Source organism: Lactuca sativa, chromosome 8, assembly GCF_002870075.4.
Source record: "Lactuca sativa cultivar Salinas chromosome 8, Lsat_Salinas_v11, whole genome shotgun sequence".
Lineage (NCBI taxonomy): Eukaryota > Viridiplantae > Streptophyta > Magnoliopsida > Asterales > Asteraceae > Lactuca > Lactuca sativa.
This window is the reverse complement of record NC_056630.2, coordinates 92,809,032-92,826,938: the sequence shown is the minus strand read 5'-3', so window position 1 is coordinate 92,826,938 and position 17,907 is coordinate 92,809,032. Positions and strand designations below refer to the sequence as shown.

The 17,907-nt window shown below is 37.5% G+C and overlaps 1 protein-coding gene across 1 annotated transcript; it reads left to right on the top strand.

The window, feature by feature from the left end:
- Window positions 1–16,600: 16,600 nt before the first annotated feature.
- Window positions 16,601–17,523, top strand: LOC128127798 (uncharacterized). Its single transcript, XM_052766490.1, has 2 exons — window positions 16,601–17,045; window positions 17,135–17,523. Exons 1-2 carry the CDS (start codon window positions 16,601–16,603, stop codon window positions 17,521–17,523), a joined length of 834 nt encoding a protein of 277 aa, XP_052622450.1.
- The last annotated feature ends 384 nt before the right edge of the window (window positions 17,524–17,907 follow it).

The following is a 17,907-nucleotide window of genomic DNA, read 5'->3' as shown; positions in this document are numbered from 1 at the left end:
TTGGAAGTCCAGAATGTCCCATGCCTGAGCATTTTGGGAATCAATGGAGGTTTTGGATTGGAATCCTTATGCCTTAGGTCAAAATGTAAATTATGAGTCATGGGGTGTATTATGAGCACCGAAATGAGGACCTTACGTGATGAATCAGTCTAGGAAGGCCAGACCTATGAATGGTCGGAGCAGTTCTGACCTTAGGAAGCAGTTGGAGCGGTTGCATGGCATGGACTCGCCGAGTTCGATGAACAGACTCGGCGAGTAGCTTGAAGATTAACTGGGACTCGTCGAGTTGTTCTTCAGACTCGGCGAGTTGAGTCGGGGTGGCCCCGCGATTCTTCCAGGAGGAACTCGTCGAGTCAAGGAGGATACTCGACGAGTAGAAAGGGAATCTTAGAGAATTGGTGAGGACGTCTAGACTCGCCGAGTCGCTCTAGCACTCGCCGAGTCCGGTCAAGTTGACCGTTGACCGTTGACCGTTGACCAGAGTTGACCTATGTCTGACTTCTTAGGGATAGTCAAACTTAGAAGATAAAAGTGTTAATAAGAGATATATGATGTTATAGGGAGATTGTAGCTCGGCGGATCGAGCACGAATGATTTCGGGATTTGCTAGCTTTCGATATTCACGAGGTGAGTCTTCTCACTATACTGTACCCGGAAGGGTTTGACTGTGTGACCGGAAGGTCAGATATGATATGTGATATATGTGCTATAGGTGGTAAGTTATTCGTTATACGTGCTATGTATGTTATGTGGGCCGGAAGGCATTATGTTATGGGCCGGAAGGCGATTATGTTATGGGCCGGAAGGCGTTGTGTTGTGAACCGTAAGGTTGGCGTGGGTAGGACCGGAAGGTTTACCCAGCAGGGACGGAAGTCCCCTGAGACACATGGACCGGAAGGTCAGGGCCTGGAAAGGCGTATGTGCGTAAGTTGTATATTGGGGAACTCTATAAGCATTTATGCTTATAGTTTTGTGTATGTGTTTCAGGTACTAGCGAGGACCGTGGGAAGGCGCCAGCATGATCTGTACACACTGATGGATGTTTTATGATCTTGGGATTTATGTGATTTGTATTTCGACATGACACTTGGAATGTTTATGCCTTGTTTTGAATGAAAATAATTTATTTTGAAATGAAAAATTTGTTTGAAAATTTACGTTGTTACAATTGTATAAGTTAATGTCATTCATTTTTAAGTTTTAAGATTGGGTTTTGTGGTTTTATCCTACTGGCGACGTGGTGGTTATTTAATGGTCATGGAGCGGTGCTGATGTAGGCTCAAAACCCTCAATCTCGGATCATGAGCCCTATTAAATGAATGTTAATTCTAGGGTTTCCCCAACCCTCAGCCTCCATGTAACACCCATAAAATTCATAAAAATTCAAACTTTTAAAAACCAACTAGAAATCATATTTGTTTACAACATAGTTTTCAAAACATGTTTAATATCAGTGTTTTCCCAAAATCGTAACACAAAACACGAGGAGGTGCACGATCAAGCCTTCGTCTTCCCACGATCATCTGAGGTACCTAAAACATAACCCAAAACTATAAACCCAAAGCCTAGTGAGTTTCCCCCAAAATACCACTACACAAAGCATAAACACAAACAGTCATGCCTAGCCCAATCAGCCTCAAACTGGAATACCAGGCATGTCCATGATGGGTCCAGTCATCCTTGGGATGGAATTGTTGGATTAGTGTCTAAGTCCATAACTATTTTGGTATGTACTTGACCCGATTATGAACATGGTCCTTTTGGGTTGCCTTCACCATAGCAATATGTAGGATGAATTAAGGAGAGAAAGGTTTAATTATGATTTATTAATATATTATGAGAATAATATATTAAGGAGAAATCATATTGTTCAATTAATATTAGTCTCCGGTTACCGGTTGAAAGATACCGAAGGGGAGGCCAACACCCAGATATGTTAGGCAGTTACCGGTTGAAAGATACCGAAGGGGAGGCCAGCATCCAAATATGTTAGGCATTATGTGTTTATGTTGTATGTGGTATGATAGGGGAACTCACTAAGCTTCGTGCTTCCGGTTTACAGTCTTGATTTCAGTTACTCGTTTTCAAAGGAAAGGAGTCGAGTCGATCGCAACGCATCACACTATATTTCCGCACATGAGATCTTGGGGATTACACTCTGATATTGTTTTATGATAAAATGTTTTGATTATTTCTACTTTGGTTTTGAAATGGGATGTTATTATGGATGTTCCTATACTAATTGGTTTTATAATAACTTAATAAAAAATGAAATTTTTGGTCTGGAATTTTTGGTATTTACATTACTACATTATACTCAATACCAGAACACAGATCTAACAAATCACTACAACATAACAACATACTAACTATCAACGGTCCAAGGAATACAGGGTCGTATATACTCTCAGGTGAGATAGTCACCCAGACAAGTGATCCTACTCTAGAACCACAACCAAACAAGGAATAAGGAAGAAAGCTTAGATCAAGAGTCCTCAGTCTATCCTACATTACTATATACAGTCCCTAAGGGATCCCTCTACTAACAGATAACCAAAACTAGTGGGCCGACATTAGAGTTTCAGGTTGGTGACCTGGTACTACCGAAGGTCTCACCCTGGAAGGGAGTGATATACTTCAAAAAGAGGGGGAAGTTGGATCCCCGATACATTGCACCTTTTCGGGTTATTTCCAGGGTTGGCAAGGTGGCATATAGACAGGATCTTCCGGAGGAGCTCAGTCAAATTCACAACACTTTTCACATATCGCAATTGCGGAAGTGCATACTGTTGGATTAGTGTCTAAGTCCATAACTATTTTGGTATGTACTTGACCCGATGGTGCATGGTCATTTTGGGTTGCCTTCACCAAAGCAACTTGATAGGATGAATTATGGAGAGAAATGATTAAATATTGATTTATTAATATATTATGAGAATAATATATTAAAGGAGAAATCATATTGTTTAATTAATATTAGTCAAGAATTAATAAGAATTAAGTTTGTGACTAAAAGAGATTAATTAAACTTAAGGGACTAGAATTGTAATTATAAGATAATTGCAATTGGGCCATGGATTGCCTTATATTATAAGGTTGGACGAATTCTATGGGGAAACCCATTAGAAATCGTCCAAGGCCTTTAAGGAAAGGAGTCCATGGGTTGCTTAGGGTTTAAGCATCCAAACTAGGGTTTCCTTGTTAGATAACCCTAATAGCCTCACTATATATAGAACCCTTATGCCCCAAAAACGTGGTGAACTAATTGTCTAGGGTTTCCACATGTTTTTGAGAGCCTCCTTCTCTTATCCTCTTCATCCTCTTGCTCTTGGTGTTTGTGAACCATTAGAGGAGTGACATTTGTGACTCTAAGCTTTCTAAAGTCATTACAAGGAGGAATTGTGATTGTTATTGCTACATAACAATCAAGGTAATATCTTAAACCTATTCTTATGTTAATATGATTACTTGTATGCTAGAATTAGGGTTTATAGTCTTGGATAACTTGCATGTACAATAGAGAAACCTAGATCCAAGCATTAGGGTTTGTATGAGCACATAGGATGTTCTTATGGCTAAAACCCATCAGTGGTATTAGAGCCATGATTGGTTTCTATTGTATTGATGCATTATGTGGCTAAAATTCGAATTATGGCTTACTGTTTGACCTGAATCGACGAGTCACTACTTGGACTCGGCGAGTTAGCCCTACTCGGCGAGTTCCAGAGTGTGACTCGGCGAGTCGGAGCGTCACACAGAGGAAACTTCGGATTTTGTTGCTGTTTTGCTTAAGGATAATTACCATATTCATTTTAAACCTATAAAATATGAATTTTATTGTTTCTTAATGAATATCCTAGCCAAAACACAAGATAATTACCAATTGATTAGATAATAACTTCCTTATATGATAAAGATTGGATTATTTGTATTAATTGGGTAACTTATTTTGCAAGATAATTGAAATTAGGTCAAATATAGATAATGATGAAATTAATTGTTTAATTTATATTATTTGTTATTTGATCCTTGTGTTATGCAAAATTTCAATTTTTTCCCTTTAGGATTTATAGTTTAAATTTAAACTCAAAATTTTAGTTTTGAAATTTAAATAGTTGAAACCCTAATGTTTTGAAAAGGTTTCAAAACTTGCCCTCAAGTTTTGGAATTTAAATTTTGATAAAAAGTTTAATTGTGATGTATATTTAAATTCTAAACCCTAAATGTTTTTGAAATGTTTCAAAACTTGCCCTCAAGTTTTGGAATTTAAAAGTTGATTAAAAGGTTTAATTTAGGAATGTTAAATTCTAAAACCCTAGTATTGTTTTGAAAAGTTCAAATCACACCCTTATGGTTTTATTAATTTATTAAGGTGTATAATTAAAAGAGGTTTAATAAATCCATAAAATTTTAGGTTTACAATTTAATTGAATTAAAAGTATAATTGTTAAATTTGACCTCCTAGTATTTTAAAAGTGTAAAATACACCCTATACTATATATAACATTAAAAGTCTAACATTATATATATGTATGAGTAAAGTCAGTCTTACCGTTAGTAGGCCTCATTCACGAAGCTGGTCTATAACGGGTGTTTAAGGAAATTGCCTATAAAATGGCAATTGAATGGGTATCCACTCTTACCCACCGCACTCTTGACTAGTGGAGGGTCGTTAGCCGAACGGGTAGGATAGTACATAAACCTTCCATTATAAGTATAATGTAGTACAAAAGTAACTAAATGTTTTTACAAATTCCCAATCTTAGTTACTTAGGAAAAAGTGAATTGATGTAACACCATGAAATTACACTTTGTGCCATTGCGAAGACGTTAGTGGAGCGTGTGTGGTTTACCGGCACACTAAATGGTTCTAAGCAAAGGTGGAAAAGGGTGACTCAATGTTTGTCATAGTTCGGTGGAGCGTGTGTGGTTTACCGGCACATCGAATAGATGACTGTAACATGTGAGGGCACCATGTAAGTTTGCATGGTTATTCACACCCGCTTTATGATCCTCAATGAATCTCAAAAGATCTAGGAGTTTTCATAGATTTAAAACTTAAATTTCTTTTTTCGTTTTTCATGGTGGAAATTAGTGAATCGTCATTCACTTACCTTCAAATATTCTGCAACTAGATTACGACATCCCTTTTCTAGGTTGTGGCATATTGTGTTGGGTCCTAGCCTTAGTATCTCATTTGGGTAAATTACTAAGGACTCAATCAATCAACTAACTTGAATTCGTTTTCTCCCGTTTTATAGATGTCAAAGTACGACAACTATGGTCTTCCCAAATCCCGTGGAACAAGCTTTCCACATGAAGATGATATTCCACGATTCGATCGAGGAACAAGAGATCATGCTTCACTTCCTCCACCTCCTCCAAATATTCTCCCTAACCCACAAGTTTGAAGGCTTGAAAAGTTCAAGCTCACTCAAGCCCTTTTGGCAAGTAAACATAAAGAAGGAAAGTCGGTGTGTGCACACGTCCTAGGAATGAAGTCACACATTGATAGGTTAAGAATGTTGGGATCCGTTGTCTGCGAGGAGATGGCTGTTGACTGGGTTCTTCAGTCACTTCCTAACTCATATAGTGAGTTCGTAATAGAGTACTATATGATGAACTGCGACGTGACCCTTATAGATCTCACCTATATGCTTATTGCTGCTGAATCAGCAATGGTTTGGCGCAATAAAAAAGCAAAGTTGATTGGTGAATCTGCCTTCAAGACCTCTATGGATATAGGCAATGACAACAAAAGACATGCCATGATCGAAGAGTTTGATCATAAGAGAAAGGCAACATCTGAAGTAGTTCCATGTGCTGTTCCTAAAGAGTCAATTTGCTTTTATTGCCAAGAGAAGGGGCATTAGAGATGAAGCTGCCCTATTTACCTAAGAGATCTAAGAGATGGGAAAGTCAAAACGTATGGCTCTGCTTTAGGTAAAATCCATTGACTAACTCTTTTAAGCTTCTATTCTAGATTCTTAATACATAATGTGATAAGATTACAATTGATGTTTTGTAGGATCGAAGAAAAGAAAGGAAGCTTAAGGGAAGAAGTGATCAGAATCTAACCGTGAAGGAATGGATTTCGATCGCATTTCTCGAAGATTAGATTCTTGAGCTACTACTTAGAGTTAGAATAAGATTGCTAAGAAAGATGTATTAGCATAGTTTTTCAAAGAATTGCATTGTAAGGACAAATTTTTTCCGCAATAAAATAAATTTTGATTTTTATATTATTTATTTATCCTTGCAATGGCGTGTATGAAAAATTTATGTTAGAATGTTTTTATTATTAGCAATAATGGATTTGATTCTTAATTATGGAAATGTCAAAATTTTACCAAATAAGGAGAGTTTATCATCGCCAAGTTTCAATTGGACATAAACTTGGAATCATGCAACTTGGTCGCACGATGAATGAGAAATTTCATATTTGGAAATTAGATTAATTCATTGACAAAGTGTCAAGTGGAGGACTAGGAGATCGAGTACACAAAGTTGTGTGTTGATCAAGTCTACCATAAGAGTAACAAAGATATTCGTCATGATTTACTAAAGGTTTAGTAGATATGATTATACTTATAAGATTAAGTGTAACTCTGAATTGATTGAAAAAGTTTAAATCAATAGCAGAACGAATAAGAAGAATCAAGTCGGCAAAAAGATAAAAGTTTCTCCATTCTAAGAAGAAGGGAGAGTACCTTTTATGCTTTATTATAAGTCTTAATGATAAAGAACCATATCTAAATTCATCCTCTAAGTGAGTCTTAGTATAATTGCATGTCTAAGAAGAGGAACCAAGAATTGACGAAATGGTTAAATCAAAAAGTCAATCATACTTCGTTCCAAAACAAGTCTTAGAGTTAAGATTGTGAAATTGATAAGTATTAAGAAGGTTTATAACATTCATCAAATGTGGAAAGTTGTGATGTCTTGGATAAGACAAAGACCAACTAGGACCAATTTATGAAGTGTTTTGATAAAAACTACACTAACTCTTGAATATTTGTTTGTCAAGAAATGTTTATTGACAAGAGAATATTATATGTCAAGGAGTCAGTGAGACTTTTAATGGTCTTGAAATATTTCAAGAACAAATCAAAATAAACCGTATCGATCATCACTAGCACAAGAGTTGAGGTTTACAACCTATCGTGTTGACACTATTTTGTTTCTGTGCGATTCCAATTGAGTTAATTATGCATGTGAGTTCTATGAGTTCTCATTTGAACGCATAAAAGGCAGGCACCTTGATCAATGGAAAGTACATTGATAGGAAAGGGTGAGCTGCTTAACTACTTGTAAGACATGGTGGGCAGCTGTGTTACCATAAGGCAAGAAGTCAAGATTAAGAAAGTTCAGTCCATATGAGTTTGAATTTGTCGTAAACTTTGGTTTTGACAAATTCACATGGATAGGAACACATACACCATTAAAATCTAAGTGTCATAAGATTCCCTCCTTCATGAAAATGACTGTGAGGAAATGCTTTCACTAAGAGAGATTTTAAAAAGATAGTGAATGTGAAAATTGGATTCTCGAATTCGATTATGGTTACAGTATCCCTTTCCATGATTTGAATTGTGAGATTTTGCAATTAGTCTAAATTGTTTAGACACACATATGAGCTATCTCAGGGAAAAGTGTATAAGCTTAGATAAAGGATTATCAAAGCATTAAGTATTAGAAACATGAACTTAAGAAATTCAATAAGTATTGTTTTTCTGGAAATTAAGCTGGTTTCTGAATACATGTCAAAGCTAGTAGGAGCATAAGTGTTATGTTTATAATAATCATGATGATAGTGGGAGCATAAATGTTATGATTGTATGATTATTAAGGCAAGTATTGCAAGTTGACAATATTAATTATAGAAAAACAAGAGTTACACCTTGCAAAGTCGTAAGGGTTGAATAGTTGTTTTGCTATAATTAAGGGAGAGAATATTATGCTTCATTTCAAATCTAAAGGCTTAGAGAATATTAATAAATTTAGTCAAGGATACATAGTGTGTTCTCAAAAATCGATTATGATTACGGCATTCCTCTTCATAGTTCGAATTTTGAGAACGTAGCACATAAAATATTGTTGCAGAAGATTGATAAAGTATCAAATCTTTATGTAAGACATTATGCATCATGTCCCATACGCTTCGGGTATAGGATCGATTGTAAATGCTATAATATTTGACCGTTCTAAAATTTTCCAAATGTCTAGCGCATTTAGAGGGAAAAGGACAAGAATCGGTTTTGACTAAGATAATTAAACAACTATCAAAGGACAATCCAAAGTTCGCCGAGGATTGGTCGTTTGTGAGTAGTTGGAAGTATAGTATTGGATGGACCATATCGACATTATTATGAATAGATAAGATTCTATTGAGAATGAGTTGTCATATGGTAAGTATGGAAAGTTTTCCATATTGGGAATTGGATATTGAGAATCAATGTCTAGATTAGAAACTTTTATGCAAAAGGATGTTCAAAGGAATGTACTTTAAGTGAGAGACATCATATCTAAGGAATTGTATTGTAGCAATCTCCGATAGAGGATTTTGTAATATCATTGGCAATAGTCATTGTGACTTTTGTGCTATGACATTACGAAAGGATCATTGCATAAAATGTTAGAATCTAGCATATTCCATAAGTGGCAAGAATTTGATATTATTTCACTTATGGAAAAGGATTAGGAATTGTGAAATGAGTATGATTGGAAATGTGCTCATTTGATCTATTTCACAAAGTAAGAACCATAGGTAAACATTGTGTGCATGCTAGGAGCATGGGACAAGTGTAGTAATAATTCAAGTAAGAAGTTGATTACCCGAAACAACAAATAATGAGTAATCGATATGGTGATAAATAAAAGGTGTTTTATTTATGCTCAAAGGTTTGAGGCCATATGGGATTAGTATTATTCTTGTGTTTCACTTTGCATGTTTTGACTTCTTGAATAATTTAATTGGTTGAGAACAGTCAAATTATTCGAACGGGCCACAGTCGTTCATATGTTGGAAGTAGGTATGACTAAAGACTGTCGTGAATTGGTGTGTGGATTGTCTAAAAAGTATTAGACATAAGAAAATGTTTGCTGCAACGTTCATGAGTGCTTATGAATATGATTTGAGCATTGAATTAAACCCACGCTCACTTGGATCACTCCATGAATTGTGTCACGAGTGATTTGTGAGACGATAACATCTTATATTCTTGAAACCGAGATGTGTGAGTTGTATCTTGCGAGTTAGTTGCACATTGATAATATGTAAACCCACCAGTAACTTGGTCTCATAAAACATATTGTTGTGTGTGATTCGGTGAGTGAGTGCAAGCGAGCATTGAATCAAAGTTTATCCGTTCCTTTTATCCAAAGTAGGATAAAATCGATATCTTTGGGCCCCTCGATGATTTAGTGATGACAAATGTAAATGCTCGGCCGGGCTAGGGCTAATTTGATTTGTTCAATTAGTCAGTCGTCATAAATCGGAATTCGAGAAATAGTATAGAGAGAATGATTAGAAATCATGTCTCATACGATATCTAGAATGGAGGAATATATGATCCCTTATCTAAAGGACACGCGTATCTGATAGGATCAGATTTGACAACGGCTTTGGAAAGCTACGATTGCAGATCAGGATCTGAAGTCATACGCATAATAGTTATTAGACTTATCCAAGTGGGAGACTATTGGATTAGTGTCTAAGTCCATAACTATTTTGGTATGTACTTGACCCGATGGTGCATGGTCCTTTTGGGTTGCCTTCACCAAAGCAGCTTGATAGGATGAATTATGAAGAGAAAGGATTAAATATGATTTATTAATATATTATGAGAATAATATATTAAAGGAGAAATCGTATTGTTTAATTAATATTAGTCAAGAATTAATAAGAATTAAGTTTGTGACTAAAAGAGATTAATTAAACTTAAGGGACTAGAATTGTAATTATAAGATAATTGCAATTGGGCCATGGATTGCCTTATATTATATGGTTGGACGAATTCTATGGGGAAACCCATTAGAAATCGTCCAAGGCCTTTAAGGAAAGGAGTTCATGGGTTGCTTAGGGCTTAAGTATCCAAATTAGGTTTTCCTTGTTAGATAACCCTAATAGCCTCACTATATATAAAACCCTTATGCCTCGAAAACGTGGTGAACTAATTGTCTAGGGTTTCCACACATTTTTGAGAGCCTCCTTCTCTTATCCTCTTCATCCTCTTGCTCTTGGTGTTTGTGAACCATTAGAGGAGTGACATTTGTGACTCTAAGCTTTCTAAAGTCATTACAAGGAGGAATTGTGATTGTTATTGCTACATAACAATCAAGGTAATATCTTAAACCCATTCTTATGTTAATATGATTACTTGTATGCTAGAATTAGGGTTTATAGTCTTGGATAACTTGCATGTACAATAGAGAAACCTAGATCCAAGCATTAGGGTTTGTATGAGCACATAGGATGTTCTTATGGATAAAACCCATCACATACTAGATGAGGAGGCAGCGGTGTCATTAGATGATATTCAGGTTGATAAGCGTCTGAATTACGTGGAGAGGCCAGTGGCCGTTCTGGATAGGAAAGTGAAGGTTTTGCGAAACAAGGAGGTACACTTGGTAAAGGTATAATGGGAGCACCGGAGGGGACCTGAGTGGACTTAGGAGCCGGAGGCTGAGATGCGGGAGCATTACCCGGATTTGTTTGCTGCAACAGACTTCGAGGACGAATTCTAGTTCAAGTAGGAGATAACTGTAACATTCCGACTCCCCAAGTATAAATTTGAAGCTTTTATATTAATATTTTTAGACTTACTCGACGAGTTGGTTGCCCCAACTCGTCGTGTAGAAACTGATCCGGCCGCGGAGATTATGAATCCTACTCAACGAGTTGGAGGACCCAACTCGACGAATTGAGGTTGTGCATGAAAACCCTAATTTTTAGGGTTTGTACCCTATTTAAAGGACCTTAAATCCTCTCTCCAGACCCTTACCACCCTATCGTCCTGAAGAAAACCCTAAACGAGCTAACCTTCCATTTTGAGTGTGTACGAGGCTAAAGTGTGTGTGTTTGGTGCATTTCTTGGAGAAACTTGAAGTTTTAGGAGCTTGGAACGAGAATAAGCTTATAGATCCGACATCTACTCAGTTGAAGCAACCTTTTGAAGGTAAAAAGTCATTACCTTGATCATTTTCTTGTTAAATCTCTCCATTCAAGAGTTTCGGGCCTTTTTAGCCCACTTTGGATCCATTTTTGGAAGTTGAGCATGATTTAAATTTGTAACTTCAGATCTGGACTCCTCTAGGCCCCATAGTCATAAAGTTATTGGCTTTATCTAGCCTTGGCCTTTCTCCATCCCCTAAACATCTTCCTAAGACTAGTTTTGGGTGTTTTAGCTTCTTGAGGCCTTACATGCATGTAAAGTTGGAAACTTTAAGTGGTAACTACACCCTTGGAAGATAGATCTACAGTTTGGAGCCTTGGTTTCTCTTAAAAGCGTCTGAATGAGAAGAGGGTTGAAGGAACTCGACGAGTTGCATAGCCAACTCGACTAGTTGGATAGGGGTTTACCCGCCTTCTAGATTCTGAGTGAACTCAGCGAGTGGGTTAGATGAATCGACGAGTTGATTAGGGTTTTCCCGGTCTTCTGGATACTGAAGAACTCGACGAGTTACTCAGGTAACTCGGTGAGTTGACTCGAGTTTTCAGTTTCTGAACTCTAAAGGAACTCGACGAGTCAGTAGATGAACTCAACGAGTTGGGTCAACATGAACTGTTGACCTTAGTCGTTGACTTTGAATTTGACCAAGGGTTGACCAAGTTTGACTTCTGAGGGTATTTAGGTGATTTGGGATTCTAATGGAATCATTCATATGGTGGTTACAAGAAGTTGAGTTTGGAGCCGAGAGTTGGGGTTTGATCTTCTTGATTCAGTACTACTTGTGAGGTGAGTTTTCCTCACTATACGAACAGGGTCGAAGGCACCAATGCTGACCCTTTTGGATTGTTATCATGATTATCGCATGATGATATGTTTAGTATTATGTTAGATATGTATCCTGGTATATAGGATGATGCTATGTTTAGTGATCTATTAGATCTGTATCCTTGTATATAGGATGATGATATGTTTAGTGACCTGTTAGGTCGGTATCCTGGTATATAGGATGATTCTATGATTAGTGATCTGTTAGATCGGTATGACTCTTTTTACATGCTAGCATTTGTTATCTATGTGTTGATTGTATGTGTGGGGATGGGTTGAGGAAGTCCTGCTTTGTTCTGTAAGCCAACATACCTAAGGTGACCCGGATAGACTGAAGGCCCGATGGGGCGTACCATTCAGGCCGAAGGCCCGGAGAACGATCCAGACAGGCTGAAGGCCCGGTAGGGTAGACCAGACATGCTGAAGGTTCTAAGAGTAGGCCAGATAGACTGAAGGCCCGGTAAGGGCGGTCTAATCATTCTGCAGACTCTATATGTAGCACCTGGTTCTTGGTACGTATTCTTTTGTCATATACTTTGCATTTTGGCCTTGGACTCGGCGAGTTGAAGGTCCAACTCGCCGAGTAGAAGCGGGAAAGGACGTGGGACTTGAGCGATCAACTCGGCGAGTCGGGTCCCGGACTCGACGAATAGACCCTATTTCGACAAAAACCCTAACCCAGGTGTTTGCACCTTATTTAAACGATCTAACTCGGCCTCCTTTGTCCCTAACACTTCCAGAGAGCTGTAGAGCGAAACCCTAGCCCCCATATTGTTCTTGTGAGTGATCTTGGCCTTGTGAAGGAAGTTTGGAGCTTAGTAGAAGAAGGAGGAGGTTAAAGAGTGCAAGAAGGGGAAGTAGATCTGAAATCTACACTGTGGGAAGCTTACATTCAGGTAGAAAAGTTCCTATCTTGATCACTAGTTCATTAGATCCACTTTTGTCCCTAATTGGTGGTTTTCAAGCCCTAAAACATCAACCTCCATGTGTTTATGCTCTATGTTCTAAAAGGAATTCGGATCTGGATCTTATGGACATCTTGGATGTGTAAAGTCTCTGTGGTAGAAGTGATTGAGGTCCCTATTGAGTGTATGACCTCATAAAGAGCTTGGAATTGCCTTTTAGAGCTCATAGGGCCATGCATGCACGTAAAGTTTGGAACTTTACGTGATAAGCATGCCCTAGGAGCTTAGATCTGTGGTTTGGAACCATTGCATGTCTCAAATTTGGTCTGTATGGGAGGAGAGTTGAAAGGACTCGACGAGTTCCAAAGTGAACTCGGCGGGTTCTATGAAGATGGTCTTAGACTCGACGAGTTGGATGAATAACTCGGCGAGTCCTATGAAGATTGCCTGGAACTTGACGAGTTGTTCTTCAAACTCAGCGAGTCATATGAGCTGTTACTGAGTTAAGAAGGGTTTAAGTGTAAAAGGTCCAACCCTTCGTAGCTGCACGTGGAGTTAGCAATTTAACGTGTAGCAATAGTCCCAGAAACCAAATCCTCAAGATGGATGCTCTGGTGAGGATTTGGAAGCAAGTAGGAGATTTGCTCGTGGGACTCAGCGAGTTGTTCTCGGACTCGGCGAGTCGGATCGCGAGTCAGTCTAATCGTCCCTAGAAGTAAGTTAAGGGTGACTCGGTGATAGGGAAGAGGGACTTGATGAGTAGAACTGGGATAGTAGGAGAGGGACTCGGCGAGTCTGTGCCATGACTCGGCGAGTCCAGTCAACTGGAAGTTAACTTTGACCAAGGAGTTGACCTTGGACCAGAGGTAGGTCAGTCATTTGACCTAAGGGTATTTATGAATAACTAATCTATGTTTATGGATTTATAGTCGGAGGATTACCGGTACAGCAGTCAAACGTCTAGCAGGCAGACTTTCGGTAGCTACTTTTCGAGGTGAGTTTCCTTCCACTAGAAACGGGTCTAAGGCACCAAGGTCGGCCCATATAGACGATATGTAGTATCGGAGTGTGGGCAGAGCCCGTATCTCATAGTTGAGTTTGATTATGTTATATGCTAGTATGATAGAAATGTTTATACTCGTTGTCTGTGTGATACTTGTATGTTATGGCTTAGTAGCTGAGTGTGGGCGAGGCCCGTATCTCCATGAGTGTGGGCGAGGCCCGTATCTCCTAGTTGTTCATTATATGGTTGCATGGTATGAGGTATTATGGGGGAGCTCACTAAGCTTCGTGCTTACAGTTTACTGTTTTGGTTTTAGGTACCTCTTCAGCTAGGGGGAAGGAGCCGGCGCGGTAGCGGCATATCACACACACACACACACTCTTGTTTTCCGCATTATGGATTTTTCTGGGATGTACTCTGACATATTATTATGATGTGGCTGGTTTTCAGACATGAAGCTTTATTATGAAACTTTTATCTCGAAGTTTTTATGAATTGAGCTATTTAAAAAAATGAAATTTTTGGCCTGTATTTTTGGGATGTTACACTATAAGCATGTTGTTTGTTATGATATGGTTATGGTTTGTATGTCATTTGTATTTTGGGGGAACTCACTAAGCTTCGGGATTACAGTTTTGGATTTTGTTTCAAGTACTTCGGATGATCACGGGAAGGCGAAGGCTTGATCGTGCACCTCCTCACGATACTCTGATATGAAACTATTTTGGAAACATTTTGTAATTGATCGAGGTCGTTGTCTCGGTCAAAAATAAACCAACTAACCTAAGTAGATATGGTAAGTCGGGTCAAATCCACAAGGAATTCGTGGTTAAACTTTGTGTCAAAGCAGTCAATAAAAAGAAAAGTATTACTATCAATTGTAACAAAAAAGATTAAAACAAAATTCAAACAAAAGCTTGGAAATTTATTAATTAAAAATAAAAATATCAATGAGAAAACTAGAGTACTCCCGGTTCAGTTATAGACAGTTTAGATTCACACACTTTCTTCCCTAGAATCCTAATTCAATTACTTAGATGTAATTGGGGTTTATTAACTTGGAACACATAGTTTGGGTACATAATATGTTCATTCAACTAATTGTCTTAGGGGCCGTTTGATAAACGTCTTTTCCGACCCATAAAGATCTTTTGAATATATATGCTGAAATTTCATAGTTATTGCTGTTTTTTATTATAGACATGTCACAAAGGAAATCTAGAATCATTTGGGACCAAAGTTTAGACAAAACTTTTCTTGATGCTTGTATCCAAGAAGTAACCACATATGGTCGTGAGGGTAGTTCCCTAAAACCAAATTCATGGAAAACTATAGCCGAAAAATTATTAAAGGAACACGGTTTAGTCATTGACCAAAAACAGATGAGAAACCACTACGACTACTACAAATGAAAGTATCAAGCTTGGGTGAAACTTAAAAGCAAAACCGGAAATATATATGATCCTCTAACAAATAAATTTAATTTGACTGACGAACAATGGGAGACGGAGACGAAGGTAATATATATTCGTCTAATTATAAAACAAAATAGTAGAAATATGATTATTTTCTTTTAAATTTCAAAATGTTAAACAGTTTAACAAGATTGTAGGAGCTTTGAAAACTGTGCCCCTCCTTTTCCCTGATCTGTGCACACAATTATTTGAAGGTTAAACCTCTACCGGCTTTGATAGTTGGGGGCCATCTTCTACACTCCCCTGTCCTACTCCTGAATACACTGAGCATGACTTTGATGAGGTTCAATGCACCCAAACGGAAACTCCCGACTCAACCAAACACGTAGCTGCAAGTGAAGAATCCTCTGGACATTCGAAAAATAGGAGAGTGGGTGGAAACAAAAGAGCTAGTGGAAAAAGGGCACTAGAAGTTGAGGAGGAAATCATGAAGTTTGCAAGGACGCTTGTGGAACAAAACCAAAGAAGTGAACAAAATCAAAGAAGTGAAATGGATAAGGACATAGATGCATGTATGGAGAAATTGGAAAAAATGGGATGGGGAGAAGAAGATGAAAGACACAAGACCGCTCTTTTGTTATTTGCTGAAAGTGCCAATATTAGGAAAGTTTGGTTACGACTTACGCCTACTACTTGTGAGTCGTGGGTGAGGAGTGCAGGAATGAAGTTTGGTTACCTTAGATGACTTTTTAGATGTTACATTTGATTACTTTTACTATTTCTTTGTTGCATGACTTTTGGATGTTAGGTTTGATGACTTTTTCTATGAATTTTGTTATGTTACGTTTGATGAATTTTATATGCATGGGTTTTTTTATTGGATAATTTTTGGTGCATCACTTTTGTGTTATTAGATAAATATTTTTTTTATTTACTTGATACTTGTCATGTTATAAATATTTTGGTTGTTTATTTTATATTTGACATGTTATATGTAATTGTATTTTACAGGTCAAGTATGATTTCTAATGGCGAAGCTTTAGCTTTTATTTTACTTGTCTTGTATTGGTTGAGGTTAAACCGGACAAGGCTAAAAAAATTCATAGAATAAGAGATAACAATTCAAGCGGTTATGCGTATACGCAAGACTTGATACACGGGGACCCTATCGAATGTTACGATATGATGCGTCTTACACAAGAGGCATTTGTATTATTATGCAATCATTTTACGCAAAGAAGTTGGTTGCAAGCTAGTAGAACGATAAGCATTGAAGAGAATATGGCTATGTTTTTACATGTTATAGGACATAATGAACGTTTTCGAGCGGTTAAAGGAAGATTTCATCACTCCACACAAACCATTCATCAATGTTTTCATGAGGTCTTAAATGCAATGATGTTTTTTGCAAAAGAAATTATAGTACCAACAAATCCAAATCCAAAAAGACATGCCTCAGAACGACAAAGACGGTTAAAAGCTATATTTTCCGGAGCAATAGGTGCACTAGATGGAACTCTTGTACATGCAGTTGTGCCCGTTGATCAACAAACGAGGTATAGGGGAAGAGGAAAAGGTGAATATTATCAAAATGTATTAGGAATTTGTGATTTTGATATGATATTCACCTTTGTATGGGCTGGATGGGAAGGCATAGCACATGATTCAAGAGTTTTGAAAGAAGTTGCATTCAACCCGTCTTCCGGATTTCCATTCCCTCCACCAGGTTTCTAATATTTATATAAGTTTATTTATATTCTTTATATAAGTTTTATTATCTATATTCTTTATATAATAAATGTCACTCGCCTACAGATAAATATTATATTTGTGATGCCGCATATACCAACACTCGTGGGTTCATGACTCCGTACCGTGGCACTAGGTATTGGTTAGCCGATTTTCGAGGACGTCGACCTTTAACTAAAGAAGAAAGGTTCAATTTTGCTCATGCACAACTTAGAAATGTTATTGAGCGTGCTTATGGTGTATTGAATGCGAGATTCCCACTCTTAAAACAAATGGCTCCTTATCCTTTTCCGATACAAAGAGACATCGTCATTGCTTGTGTCGCGGTCCATAATTTTATAAGGAAATACAATATCCAAGACAAGTTATTTAAAAATTTTGAAGACAACGTTATGGTTAATCTTGATGTGCACGGTGGAGGAATTGAAGGCGAAAACACACAAGGCGTAGAATAGGGTTCAGAAGCCGTTGAATATATGGCTACTTTGCGTGAGCAGATTGCTACTTTAGAGATGTATGGAAATTAGTATGTTATTTTCAATTTCAGTATGTTTCTATTTGGATTTTGATTGATTTATGTTTAATTACTTTGTAAGACAATTTGTATTCGGATTTTTAAATGATTATTGTGTAATTTTGATTTTGTATGATAGTTTATATGTTTTTATAATCATTCAGCAACTCCATCCATCACAGAATAGAACAGCAGGGTAATATGGTCATTTTTCATCATTCAGCACAGTCAGTCATATGTACAATCAAACAACAATGTTTCTTTCCCGGTCAGAAAACTTTCCCAGACAGCACTTTTCCATACAACACTTTCCCAGACAGCAACT

Excerpts from the sequence above, each read along its gene's own strand:
- LOC128127798 (XM_052766490.1), top strand. The coding sequence starts at position 16,601 with ATGGCTATGTTTTTACATGTTATAGGACATAATGAACGTTTTCGAGCG. Across the intron at positions 17,046-17,134 it reads ATTTCCATTCCCTCCACCAG|ATAAATATTATATTTGTGAT; the intron begins GTTTCTAATATT and ends ACTCGCCTACAG.